General features: G+C 41.4%; 1 protein-coding gene across 19 annotated transcripts in view; it reads right to left on the reverse strand.

The window, feature by feature from the left end:
- Positions 1-14,662, reverse strand: part of LOC135484426 (serine/threonine-protein kinase MRCK alpha-like) — a 40,943-nt gene that overhangs the window by 18,769 nt on the left and 7,512 nt on the right. For 14 of the 19 annotated variants that reach the window (XM_064765874.1, XM_064765865.1, XM_064765871.1 and 11 more), the window contains exons 4-22: positions 11,098-11,193; positions 10,187-10,429; positions 9,197-9,253; positions 6,827-6,970; positions 6,362-6,527; positions 5,982-6,061; positions 5,632-5,860; positions 5,222-5,359; positions 4,701-4,846; positions 4,387-4,493; positions 4,080-4,215; positions 3,803-3,975; positions 3,357-3,648; positions 2,949-3,073; positions 2,620-2,719; positions 2,142-2,284; positions 1,868-1,974; positions 1,627-1,700; positions 967-990 (exon numbers count right to left, since the gene is read on the reverse strand). In XM_064765874.1, coding sequence (XP_064621944.1) covers positions 967-990; positions 1,627-1,700; positions 1,868-1,974; positions 2,142-2,284; positions 2,620-2,719; positions 2,949-3,073; positions 3,357-3,648; positions 3,803-3,975; positions 4,080-4,215; positions 4,387-4,493; positions 4,701-4,846; positions 5,222-5,359; positions 5,632-5,860; positions 5,982-6,061; positions 6,362-6,527; positions 6,827-6,970; positions 9,197-9,253; positions 10,187-10,429; positions 11,098-11,193 — 2,580 coding nt within the window. The remainder of the gene's footprint in view (positions 1-966; positions 991-1,626; positions 1,701-1,867; positions 1,975-2,141; positions 2,285-2,619; positions 2,720-2,948; positions 3,074-3,356; positions 3,649-3,802; positions 3,976-4,079; positions 4,216-4,386; positions 4,494-4,700; positions 4,847-5,221; positions 5,360-5,631; positions 5,861-5,981; positions 6,062-6,361; positions 6,528-6,826; positions 6,971-9,196; positions 9,254-10,186; positions 10,430-11,097; positions 11,194-14,662) is intronic. The other 5 variants (XM_064765875.1, XM_064765869.1, XM_064765867.1 and 2 more) reach the window with 1 other exon arrangement.

Consider the following 14,662-nt stretch of genomic DNA (forward strand, 5'->3'; position numbering starts at 1 on the left):
TAGCGTGAAAAAAAAGATGGAAAAAAATGATGCATAGATGAATGCACAGGTCAAGGGAGAACGGCTCCTGAATGAATACAGCTCTGTTAACCATGTTCTTTTCATACCTTGAATGCGTCAGACATCTGAAACAAGCATGAGCTGTACAATTCTGACTCACATGACCAAACCTACAGCATACGAAGCACTTTCAGGCAATAGCCTGTCATTTCCATGCTGATAGAAAGCACCCAACCAGCCCAATGTGACGAGAAGCAAACCCATTTGCAAACTGTTCAAATCCATGCAGGATACACAAGTTCTTATCCAAACACTAAAGATTTTGATGAATACCTTAGTTTCACTTGTAGGCCTATAGTCTACGGACGAGTCCAACAGAATCCTAAGTCTCACACTATATAACTATACATCATGACTCGGTCTCTATGAACAGAATTCCATGCACCACACAACCCAATGCATATTATCACTCCAGTTTAGTATGCTGCTCTATGACACACCAGGCTCGGGGTGATCAAACTACAGCTCCAAGTTTAGCATTTCATGGCCTCAATAGACTCCAAAGTGCAAAACTGTGAAACAGACATGAGCACATAGAGCACACAACGTGACACCCATCCTCCATGCAGTTTCCATGACTGTTCTATGAAGTCAATTCCGACCCTGCTGAGATTGGCTTCCATTACCAAACAATTTCATATCATAGTCTAAAATTTGTGTGCAAACATGTGTACATCATGCAGTGTGTGTGTTGGGTTCAAGATGGTAGCCAATTGTGACAGAGAGATATGTCTGAATGTCATGTCTGTATGGAGAATGGGTATCACCAAGCACGTTGTCGCCTTATGCTCTGATGTTTCCAATTTATCTTTCAACTGAAATCACCAATGTCAACATGGCTATTGAACTGTATCTATTTGATCACCCCACTCAAACTTCCCCATGCATTTAAAAACCACTGCTAACTTTATAGCTCCAACGTGTCTGAACCTGTTTGGAGAAAATCACAAAATGGTATCAATATTCAGTGCCATCGAAATAAAACTGCAGTGCTGAAGAGTCGGTGCAGCTGTGCTCAACGAAGTACCGCTAGGCAAAATCTGTTGCGACCAGGGTTGACCAGGTGCAGTACAAAATGTGTGCCCAGCCTTAAAGATCCCCTCCTGTGTGTTCACCAATAGATATAGTAATCATGGGAACCAGGGCTATTACCTTCGGGACGACAAGCATCTGGGTAACTAAACTTTGTGTGAGTAATTGTTTCCTTTTCAGCTAAAACGAAAAGGTTCAACAAAATTTGAGCAACTTCACCTTTTCTTTCTGAAAATCACCTGGGATGACATCCCAATGGTTTTATATGTGATGCCATCGCCTTAGCCCTTGTTTTGTACTGATAGTCTCATGCACCCATCTTAGCCCCAACTGGCTGCACCATAGACTAACCAATAAAGCAGCGATTTGATTCCAACTTTCGGGCAAAGATGAACTCAGTGGCTGTTCTGCAAAATGTGATCATCAACAAAAGGGAAGGTGGGTCTTTAAGAACATATCTGATAAGGTGAAAGCTACTGTGTTGACCTACTGAAGAAAGGCCCTACACATCAAGTGATGCAATGGTAGACCTACCTCTTCTAGCCGGGCTGTCTGCTCTCGGATGAAGCGTAAGAATGACGACCGCGAGTCCGGTCGGTCAGATGTATCTGGAAAGAGCAGAAATGTTGTCAACGATCATTGATGGGGAAAAACAACCAAACAAAACTAATCGGTTCACTGGATCAGATAACAGGTCAAGCTGCACAGTCAAATTGGACATCAATAACGTGTCCTTTTAAAATGTCATAGCGAATTTCGTATGATTGATTCTTACATGTTTCTGTTGTGTCTATCTTGTTCTTCATGTTCTCGTTCTCCTTCTTCTTATTGTCAAGGTCATTCTCAAGTTCTGAGATCCTCTGCTCAGCCTCTTGGAGTTTGCTGCAAAGAAGAAACTCTCATTATTAAAAGTCAAGGGATATATGTGGACCTCGCACTTCCCGTCATTCGTGGTCAAGTACACTGTGCTGAATTTTACTCAAAAACCCTGGTGAAATAATTTTTCACTCTCAAACAATATTTTGCATATAGGAAATAACCTCACTTACTTTTCCATTGCTAGATAGAGTTCCTTAGTCTTGCTCAGCTCCTCTTGAATGGTCTGCTTAGCATGCAGCTCACTCTGAAGATTCGATTGAAGTTGGAGGTAGTCTGATTTGAACACTTTCTGGAGACGACGGTTCTTCCACGTCTGAAAATGGACAAGCAGGCGATGAATATACAAATATAAGTTGACAGCAGCTTGTGATGTTCCCCTCTTCCTGACTGAAGATGGGATTCACACAACCAATATGCCCAATCGGCACCCAACCGAGATGGCCCGCAAATTGCCAACAATCATGACGGTGTAATATTGGCACTGCAGTGAGAAAGATTAATCCAGGCACAAGTAAACAAGAGAAGTTTCACAAAATTTTACGTCAACAAATAGCCATATTGGCTCTTCAACAATTCGCGCACAATGTTAGTGAGGCAGCAGTTTGATTGGAGGAACCTAGGGTAAGCAAAACGATAACATACACTTACAGATGTTGTCCCACCGGACACCTTCAGTCCCTCCAGCTCCTCCGACATCTTGGAGGCGAGCGCCTGGAGGTAACCTCGCGCATCCTTCTCATCATTAACCCTAGAAACAGAATGATTGTAAGTCAAGATAGTCTAATCTCTCAACCTATCAACGGTAAAACTCAGACTTTGACAATAGCCATCACTTTCTAGTTAGAGTTGATTGGTGAATTTTCTTGTTTGGAAGCTATGGAGACAGTCAGATACTGAAATTGCCTCTCCCTGTGCAAGTACGTTGTTGTTCTGTCAATGAAGCAAACAATATCTTGTGAAATAAACACATTATTTACCAGTTGATGATTTCTGCAATCTGTGCCTCCCAATGGATGACCGACTCTCTCTTGTCATTCAGCAGCTTCAACTCTTCCTCCATTTGTTTCTTCTCAGTCTCGCTACCTTCCATTTGTTCTTGAAGCTGCAAAAAAAGTCAACATGGCAGTTGTATTAGTAGTACACAAGAGGAAAAATCAGTTACAGCTTTCACCTGCTGAAAAATAACATGCTGCTCTGTGGGCTACATGTACCTCGATGGCAACTGGCAGTCAGGATCGCAACAAAATTGATGGCCACTTGGGGTAGAAGACTGCTAGAGAATCAGAGTGGAACAGGCATTGTCAAAGTTCAGCTGCAATCATAACAAAGTGTAATCTGCAATTGCTTATTCCTAGACTGCTAGAGAATCATAAACTGATCCTTACCAGAGCCAAGTCTTTGGCTAACTTCCTATTCTCCTCGACGAGGTGAACCTTCTCCCGATCAGCCCGCTGCTGTGCTTCCATCAAAGCATCCTGGCCGTCCCGCTGACTCTTGTTCTTCACTGCCTCGACCCTGTCCCGCAGAGAGGTGATCTCCTCCAAGTAATCGTGATGTTTACGCTCAGCCTCGACAAGCTGGTAGTTGAGATTCTTATTTTCAGTACTGTACTTGACTTCAAGTGTTGCTAGCCTCTCTTCCATTTCAACATCTTTGCGTTCAAGCTCTGCTTTTAATCTGAAAATAACGATCACAAATGTCAGGTCATAAAAGCTCATCTAGGCCTATCATCAAAGGAAGAGGAACTAAGGGGATCAGGAACAGATAGGTATCATTTTCACAGCCCACAACAACAGACTATCTGCATGCGGGAAAAATCTTTTCAACCTACCTTGCTATTTCTTGTGTCTGTTCTAAACTATTTATGCTAGTTGACCTTCCCACTTGGCGCTGTTTCACTGTCTCAAGTTCTTGCTCAACTTCCCGTGCAAACTGCTCTGCTCGTTCCCGCAGCTTCTTCTCTTTACTGCTGTCTGAACGAGCATCGTCTAAGTTCAGCTGGAGCTGCAATATCATAACAAATCCAAAATCAGTATAAATCAACGTCCAGTCCAACTTGATAGAACTTTTCACACAAGTATAAAGGAAGATGTACAATCAGAACATACCTCTCTCCTTGACTTCTCCACCTTTCTTAGCTCCTGCTTGATTGAATCCAATTTCTGTTTAGACTCCTCCTGCAGCTCCTCCAAGTCACGTGTCTGGCGGGATAACTTCTGTTTCTGTGATCGCAGATCTGCCAGTCTGAAAGTGCACAAATAAAACTCAAGGGACAAATAGGGCATAAGCCTTAAAACAAAGATACAGGTTCAGGACGAATGCCACCTTTTTCCAACCCAGGATCCAACCCTGTAGTCTCGGGTAATGAGGGGACAGAGACCGTATGAATGTCTTGTGACAGGCTGATTCACTTACCTTTCATTCATATCTGTGAATTCTTCCATGGCTAACTTCCTCTGTGATAAGGCATCTTTCAACTCTTTCGTCTGGATCTTATACTTCTCTTGAAGATTTTGAAATTCCTTAAAGATGGAGCAAACTCACAATGAAATTGATACAAAATGTAAAGAGAGACATTAGGTCTTCTTCAAGTCACATAGCTAAGTGACATAAAGCCTTCCTTCAGCCATCTAAGGCCAAGCGTTTGTAGTCAAATGTGGCAGTGACGTCATCTATAGACCAAGCAGAGCTCAAGAAACCACAGAAATCTCCATTGGTGCCGCACATACCTTATGTAAGTCTTCTTTTTCCGACGTTAGTAACTTATTAGCTTTGTCTATTGTTTTTAATTTGCCGGACATCGAGTCCGCTTCTTTCCTAGCCGTCAAGGCATTCTTGAGGTCCTCCTCCATCTTTCCGAAGTCAGACTGATAATCTGTGAGGGAAAGACGAGACCGATAAGTTCAAATGGAACGCTACAAACAAATGAAGCTGAGTAAACCAACCAAAGCACCCTGCAAAAGTGAAACTTATGTTGAATGTGAAAATTGTCACAGATCACTGCACCAAAATGTCTCCAGGGCACTTTATCTGGCCATGGCACTGAATGACCTGGGGTGAGATGGCCGCTTTGAACCATTGTGGTGAATGAAGGGCCTTGCTGACAGTCTCAGTGAATGAGAGAGTGACCCTCTGCAAACATTCATGAGTCTAAACGCATGAAAGACAGCACAAAAGCACTGGGTTTTGCACCAGTAGAATACACTGAAGCAGAGTAAACTGCTGAGGTACTGAGCATATGACCACTCACCACTATTTTCCTTCCGAAGGGCAGCAAGCTCGTCCTGAAGTCGTTTGATTTCTGCTTCAGCACCAGGTTTCTGACCGGGCGACCCGGGCGCTTCATTCGATGTGTAAGTGCTGTGAAGGATTGATTTACTCGTTGCATCTGGTGGAGAGAAAATGGCTCAAATAAGGGACAAATTTCATCAAAATATTGATCTTGGCAGAAAAAATAAAATTTTCCATTTTTCTCAATAATAAGTCAAGTTTTTGTTAGTTTTTGGGAAGGCATGTCAATAGACACTTTTCAACTCTTTTAACTCTCTGTGGAGTGTTTTCCTTGCCTTGGCATAGCCATTCTCAGTGTTTTGTACATCTCAACATGATCAGAGAAGTGGAAACTGGAAGTGTCTTGAGTAGTAAATAACCTAATCATACCATTAAGTTTCCTCTGCAACTCCTTCTTCTCCCCCTCCAGCCTCTGTATCCTTCGTTCAAACGCTGCTGCAGACAAGCTGTCCGGTTTCTCTTCAAGATTGTTTGTACTCGGCACATTGTCGGCTAGACTGGCCATGTCAGATAACTGGCTGTCCCTTGTGAACGTGAAGCCTATGAAGGGGAGGTGATGGCCAGTAAATGCAGCATGCATTGATGGAGGCAGAGAATCCTGGAAATGAAACAGACAGACGATGTCATTGCGGAGCTGGAGACCATGTGTTCAAGGAAGAGGAAAAGGCAGTGAGTTGTCATATGGAATTGTGGTCAAACTGAGATAAAATACTAGTTACCTGTCTAAATTCGTTTTCATCTACATCAAAATTGGTAGTGTCTGTGGCACTACTAACATCAGGTATGTGGGGTGGGTCCACTGAAAACATGAGAGGAGAAAGTTAGGATTCGCTGTAATTGGTCAATATTTTGCCCCAAAAAGATATTTTCTTCTGATATGCCCAAATGAATAACCAATCAGACTACCACAGAACAGCAGCATTTCAGACCTTAGCTTGGTTAAGTCGAGACTTCTAGATAATCACAAGTTGATAAAAGTCCCTTATTCAAAGGTTCAGACAGAAAGCTTTGAAATGAAATCCTCAATCTGATCAAATTATCCCTCTATCTTATCTGACCTGAGTGATTCACAAGGTGAAATGTCATAGGCCATACTCACTGTCTCTTATTCGTTCCCAGTTAATGTCGCCAAAGAATGGATGTCTCTTGAAGTCCTCCAGGCCCCCCTGACCAAACCTCTGGTCGGCACTACATATAAGCCGCTTTATAAGATCCTTGGCGTTGTCCGATACATCATCGATGTCAGCTGGGAACTCAAACCGTGTCTGAAATGAAGACAGTATTGACCATTAGAAAATGATGGGGTTTTTTATATTGAGCGTGTGCCCATCTAAAATCTATTTGTCTTTTAACTTTGCACTCATTTCCTCAGATTCAATCCTGAATGGCAGATATACTCTGCTGTCTACTCTACATTCGTGCTCTGTCTCCATACCTTTGGTCCCATAGGTTGACACCAGACATATCCTGCTGTGCCCACTTCTGAGTCAAAATATAGCAACCTGCTCATGGTAGGGACAATAGATAGGAACGCTACAGGGAACTGACTGCTTTAACTACCTACCTCATGGTTCATAATCTTGCCGTATGTTTCCACTAGCGACTCCGCATAGAATGGCGTCTCTCCGTACAGCATCTCATACATACACACACCTAGCGACCACCAGTCACACTCAGGGCCGTAACGACCATGCCCATCTTCCATCGCCTGAAAAACACAGAGAATAGTCATCAAATAACAGTTCAAAATCTGCTGCATTGGAAAATACTGATCAGCTAAGAGTTAACACTGTTTCTGCATACAATGGGAGAGAAAAAGGACATGAAAAGCAGAAGAAACTGTAGTGATATGCATTACCATAACCAAAGTACAGCAGTACATTTGACATTTTAATTGGGCAACAGTTTAAATAAATGTTCTACTCTCAAACAACATTAGCCTAAAGGTAAGCTAGTAAACCAAGTCAATTTAATCTTGGTTTATGAGAAGGATACTCTAGTTCTTGCTATGCAAGGAATGCTAACGACAAACGTTGCAGAGATAAGAAATGACCCCAAGCATTGTTGCTGTTGCAAAGATAACAAAAAAGATCCATGCACGTGGGCCTATTGCTGATAACACTGAGCCCTAGAACAGGGAGATGTAAAACCTGTCGAAAGTTATCTTGAGAAGATAAGCTATAAAGAATCTTCTCCATAAAGTGCTACACCTACATATTCATTGTCATAACTTATAGTACATTACGCAGTGAACCAGTTCAGGACAAACTATGTGACTTTGACAAGCTTGATGCAAGACAAATGATAAGTCATCTGGAAAAAGAAATCCTCAAGCTCTGGTGCTTCTGACATGCCTTAAAGCAAAAATATAGAAGCAAGCAAGGGACTTCATATATTTTTGCCTAAAGTGAACACATCAATTTGTCACTATCATCTCTATCACTAACCCTTAAAGGACTGAGACAAATCAGGAAAAGTCTAAAACATGCAATTTTCCTTCTAATTTCTAGACAAAGCTCAAACCCAAAGCGAACTGAAAATGGAGATGTCACCCCAACTGGCATGAATTTGGGAGTTCTACTATGTATGTTTTTGGTTCTTTTTCGGTGACAGATGGCCCTCTCAGTCCTAAAAGGGTTGTTATGCAGTTGAGATTACCCCTATGCCTATCCTGGGTTCCTTGTTAGCGACGCTCGACTGAGAGATGATGAGAAAATCAAATTTACACAAGAAAGTTCAGGTAGTTGCAGTCTTCAGATCAAAAGCACTATTCCAGGGAAAGAAGCAACTTCGTTACAGAGAAACAACACACAGTCACATCGATACTTTCTGAGACTATTAGGTTGAATTTGAGTTTTGTTCAGAATTTCAACTGAGAGGGACATCTGCCACCAGAGTGGTTCCACCAGGATTTGAAAAGGGCAGGGTATTTGCTCCTATTCTTGGTAAAGATCAGGAAACATTTTCGGCCTAAAAAGACAGAAAATTGTGCAACAAAGACAAAATGAAGATGAAATCCTTTGTTTATAGCTGCGCCACATCTCATTGATTTTCACAACAGAGGGTTCATCGAGCAAACAGACTGGAGAGATAACCATTGATGAGTCACTGGTGACATGCACCGGATGGAGATGTGTTTTTTTACAAAATGTCTGATGTGATATCTTCAGGTGAACAACTTCTGAAGATGGATGACCTAGTCACATCGATAACGTTTGTCAACATGATGAGTAACCCGCAGACCCAAACTACTGATTACTCAAAATCAACCAACTCAAATCCACCAGCAAATATAAAACTGTGCAGTACTGTTGCATAAACAGCATCTGAGCGTGCCAGCTCTCCAAATGTTTCAAAATGATGAACTGTTGAATGGGACCAAGGATGTCCTCAGTGCAGTTTTGATCTGCCACATGGATGTTGGCATGTACAGCTCTGTCTGAACTCTCTAGAAATATTGATTTTGATAATCCAGCAACGAAAGGATTAAAAGATGATACATACATCGCGAATGCAGACAAGAGCCAAGAAGTACATCACTGATGGGAAGATAACATGACCTCTTCATCAACCCTTTCAGGACTACAACTGACCACCAATTGTGACGACAGCCTCTTGAATTAAAACATTCTGGCATGAGGATGGTGACAGGTCAGTAGACCTTTAAGTAGCAGGACTACAACTGACCACCAATTGTGACGACAGCCTCTTGAATTAAAACATTCTGGCATGAGGATGGTGACAGGTCAGTAGACCTTTAAGTAGCAGGACTACAACTGACCACCAATTGTGACGAAAGCCTCTTGAATTAAAACATTCTGACATGAGGATGGTCAGTAGCCCTTTGAGTAGCAGGACTAGTTTACAAAATAAGGGGGTTACTTGACCAGGAATGTATCAACTATGTCAAGTGACCCTAAATTGCGATACGTACCCTTAATATTTCTGGCGAGATATAATCTGGAGTTCCTACTGCTACATTTGATTGTACCTGAAGAAAAAGAAAAAGGTTAAAAATGTCATAAACTGCATATTCTAAATTATAATGCCTTTTACCACATTATAACATCATTATAACATCATTATAACGATAAACGATGGCATCTTTGAAAGTCTGAATATGCAACATCGTAGCCAAGATGCCAATCATTATCAAACCAATCTACGTTGGCATCTGTAGAAATCTGAGCGCGCACAGTGATCATACTGATATATTTATGCACCATGCATTATTCAATATGAAGACCGAATCCAGTTACTTCTACATTTTCAAGGCCAATAAAGTCACATCTCCAACTCATCTGATTCAAAACATCGATTAAAATTGTAAATGCACAAGGCAATGAAAAAACAACATGTGATATTATGACAGTAATCAATAGCATATGATAGAAAAATATCAGGCTTAAATTAGATCAAGTTGTGAAATATCATCCGCTCAGTTAATGATGTGACAACAGAGAACCACCACCACCACAGGAGGAAGTGGCTGAAGCATCTGAGACTTGCGCTGGGGAGATCCGCTGGGGAGATCCTGGGAGAGATATGGATCTTTTGACAAGCACAGGGCAGCTCAAGGGTAGTGGGTCAAAGCTAACATGATATTGGAGGGCTGACCCAGGCACTTGGGTCAAAGTGAACCCGATTCTTGGATTGATATTTTTGAGCAGTTTTCAATTTACATGTGTTTATCATTTGGTTTCAGAATACCTCCACCCAAAGATAAACAAAACACTAGAAGATGAAATCAACATAGCAGCAGTATTGATTTTTAAAACTATTGTTTTCACAGTAAATAAAACCAAACTATATGAACCAGGAGTTGAAAATGCAATGTTGATCTAGGAGCTACTCCTCTATGGAACACAATCAAATGCAAGTTTCACTAATTGGTAAACCGTAAGCCGCTGCAGCAAATACTTACTGTGCCATCCTTCATCATTTTAAGACAAGATCCAAAATCCGCTAACACTATATGTCCACCGCGTTCTAATAACACATTGTCAGGTTTAATGTCTCTATGCACATATCTCATACAATGTAAAGAGTCTATAGCTAGGACCATTTCAGCGATATAGAATCGTGCCATGTCCTCTGGAAGACGGTCCTCAAACTTGCTCAGGAGGGTGAGAAGGTCTCCACCGCAGTAGTAGTCCATGACCAGATACTGGAAATAGAGGCGAACATTTTCATGACTTTTCAAAATATGAACTCAGACTGGGGCATGCAGGTTTCTTACAGACAGAACCCAAGTTTGAATGTCATTTTGCATATTTATCAATCTATGCAAAGTTATTGTTGAAATTTATACTCAATACGTATTTACAACTGCACGTTTTCAAATTCAAGTTCAATTTTCAAACTTCTGAACGAACTGAGAGGGCATTAAATCAGTAGTTTATGTTGACATACATAAACATTTACATGTATAATAGGGGCCCTGGGACTTCCTAGAGGAAATGGCATAAAATCAAAGTTCGAATATTTATAACCCAATGACCTACATGAATAATAACTCGCCAATTTAGACATCAACAGCTGGTGATTGGAAACGGTTGTTGCAGGAATATAAAACTGGCTTCTCCAGAAATTGCCTTGAGAATTATTGGATAATCAGTACTGTCCAATTACCCAGCCATATTGGTGTGCTGCCTGCATTACTTTATAGCAGAACAATTCAACATCTAGTCTAATTCTACACACCCTCCATATCATATGCTCTTTTTATGTTGAAATCTGCAAATCAACAGTTGCCAAACCATATCTTTTTTCAATTTCAGATAACCAAGGTTACCATCATCCAATTGTTGATAGGGTTTAAGTTATCGGACGTACCAGGTAGTTCTCATCTTGAAATGCATAATGTAGATTAGTAATCCACTGTCGGTCACCGTATACCAGAACATCTCGCTCTTCTCGGAAGCACGCAGTCTGAAAGTAAGAAGTTGTAGACAGACATAAATCTCAGGCACGATAATTAGACAACATAATGGTCTTCTTTGTAACCTATAAGAAAGTAAAATTGCTGTGATTAGCTGTAGCTTTTATTCATTTTTCATTCATTAAGATTGCCCCTTTAAATGAGGTCAAGGCAGACATCATCATCATCATCATCAAGATTTGCAAGCCCCACATACGCAGGCGGACAAGGAGACAGACTCTTTTGAGGACTATGAATCAAGGGTCATGCATAACTGGACAAGAAATCAGGAGATTTTGTGCCAGCTTCTGCCGAATACGGTTCAGATTCGAAGTCCTCAAGGAGTACTTGGATATCATCTTCATCTTCACTTTTATGTGGCAATACTGCTGTAACTTTCACCTGTAAACAACCAATGGCAATGCAGCAGGAAACATTGTGGTTGGAGAGATAAAAACAAAACGCATATGCCGGAAACACCACAAGCCCAATCAGGAGGTTTTTCATTGAGACAGACAACCAGACCATGGGTTATGTCTGAGTAACTGTATTGATATTAACTCAAGTGGGAAAGTTTGCCTCAACAACATATCACATTTCCGTGGTGATAAAGACATGAAAAACTCCTCTTTTCACCTGCAAGAACAAAGTAAAACTTCTTAGGTAAGAAATGGAAAAAGAAACAGGTACAGCCCACATGAGTCTTGAGCACTTTTGGATCATGATGGAGTCACTCATAATGGGGGCTGAAAACCACCATCAGGATTTGGGATTTCTGTGGGATTCAGAAGAAATAAGAAGAGGCCTTGAAGGGAATGATACCCGGCACTTTCAAATCAATAAAAATGATAATAAGAATCCTGCGTTCTTCCTGTGACCTCACCCACCCTCAGTACTGTACTCAAATCGATTTAAAAATGATTGACACAGCAGATTAGCAGCTCAATCAATCAATTACATTGAGTTTTACAAGTGCTTCAAATGAAATGGGCAGCAGATACAGGATACATCCAATGTATAGATAGTAGCCTGTGTGGGATGGGCAGAGAGCCCTTAAGGGTTTGTAAGTACGCCCAGCAGTTGTTGGCCAATGACGTGTGGAGGGAGGGCTCCTCAGTTTTGACCGTTTGGCTGAATTCAGGAAACATGAAACCGCTACTGGTACTGTTGCCAGCCAGTAATGGCCATTCAATTCTAGTTCACTACTGTGATGGTATCCACATCAACATTCTAGGTTAATGACCACCCATACAGCATTACCTGTTCAAAATGTTCACGAAACCATACTGTGAATGATGGCATTTGTTGAGGGATACGAGCGGAGCACACTGGGAGAGAAACAGGAAGGCTGACGAGTATAGCCTCAGATGACCAGCAAAGCCTTGAAGAATCCGCTTGCGATGATCTAGAGATTAGTCACAATCATTGACCAGCCTATGCCAAAGCATCCCCTCATTCTCCACAACTATGGAACAACAAGATCAGGAGTTTTTAGGCTGAGATTTTGAGTAAAAGTATATGAAGGTATAACCAGTTGAATTAGTACTGCAATCGTGTGTGGAAGGACTGAAATATACCTTGGCTTTGCCACCCAAATATTTTGCTGCAAGTCAATTTTGACCACCTGTATTTCCTCTCACCTATATCAATCTTGATGTGTTGGTATTCATATTGATACTGATAGGCCCTGGTATTTGTCTACACCTTGAACTATGTTCAATGCATTTGCACGTAAAGGCCACAGTGCACAGAGCCAATCATTATGAACAGCTTTCCTTGTTGGCAATGGCAGCCCTAATCATGGAGAGTCAGGAATTATTGCAGACTCCATCAGTGTGTTCAAAATGGTCTTGAGAAATTAATGCTGGGGGTTATTCATGACACTCATGGGTCGTTAGCTTGGAATTCTCCCTCAATCTCAATCCTGTCAGTCACATGCACTTTAAGACAGTAATAATAGCATGATCACATACATCCTCTACATATATCCAACAATACATGATACTACAATCAGCGTTAACAATCCTTCGATTGTCTTGGCATCCCGGAAATTACCAAGATACTGTTTTGAACGCATCTGCACTTGTTGTTGGTATTGGTAAATGTATGTTTGTTAGCATATGAACTCTTGTTGAACCTAAACAAAGATTTCTAGCTTCAAGCTAGACTTGTAGGGATTATGAGACATCTTGTAAGCTAGTGAGGGGAGTTTGTGCAAGGCTACACCCAATCACACATTTCAGAGTTCAGGTTTGTAATAAGTGGTGATGATTTTGAACTGCGATTGTGGGCTTGATTCCTGCTATAGAAAGTCTAGGGGAGGGAAACATCCATTTCGTCTTCTTGGCCACTCTACGCCATCTGAAAAATAAACTGGCTTTCTGTAGACAACAGATCCAGCAAAGCCTCAAACATGCTAATAGTCAGAGAATTTTAGTGTAGAAGCACTGCAGCCACACATTTTGGACCGAAGCCATTAGCAATCTGCAAACAAAGTAAACATTACATTTTTTCAAAAAAGACATTATCAGATCATGAGTCATGCCAGCAGCCAAGTCAAATACTTCAGGCAAAGTCTGTCATCAGAGGCCGGCAATAATCTCAGATATGTGAGAGCGATTACACACATTTCCTGGACACAATGACACACATCATGTGCACAATGCAGCTTGTTTATAAACCATTCAAGGAGATTTTATGTAATTGAACAGGAGTCTTCTGTTTGACATCCTGTCCAAGTGTCCTCATTTCATAAACTGTTCAGTACTTCTCTTGATTGAAATCTGTGGATGCTCCTGCTGAAATTTATGCCCATTCTTTCTGAATGGCCCTGGGTCATCTTGTGGTGAGCCTCGACCACAACAATGTATCTCATTTTTGTAGCTTATCTGTATCATGTTGGCTGAACATCAGTAATGGCTAGACCGGTGCTCACAACTTATGACGGAAGCTATTTCGAAAAGTCTAAAAGCAAGAGTATTTTGTCCAGCAACATTAGATTTTAAGTCAACAACACAATGCTATCTTTTTCATGGCTGGCAACCTAAAACGCTGATTCTGTAGATTAACAGTATGACTGGTGCGCACAATCTTGGAAGCATTTGCGGCAGGTTTTTACCATTTGAAATATCTGACCAGATCCAGACAACTCAGACCATGGCCAACACATGTACCATGCATGTTCAGTCAGAATTAGCTGTGTAACTGTAATGAGGAGAAGAGTGACTCATTCCTTGATTGATGCAAGATTCTGGATCAGATTCTGCTGAAGCAAGGAACAACACGAGTTTTCCATCCACGCCCTGCTGAGGTCAGACACATCTCATCTGGTTGGCTAGGGTTCTGAGGGAGAAGGGTAAACAATGAGATATGAGAAGATCAAAGAGGAATATCTCCTTTCCAGTCATGACACCTGTCATGTTTACATTTTGGGGTCAGTGGTTCCTTTTTCTGTGAGTAGAGGGAAACCCAGAGGTGGGC

Source organism: Lineus longissimus, chromosome 3 (genome assembly GCF_910592395.1).
Source record: "Lineus longissimus chromosome 3, tnLinLong1.2, whole genome shotgun sequence".
In the NCBI taxonomy this organism is placed as follows: Eukaryota; Metazoa; Nemertea; class Pilidiophora; order Heteronemertea; family Lineidae; genus Lineus; species Lineus longissimus.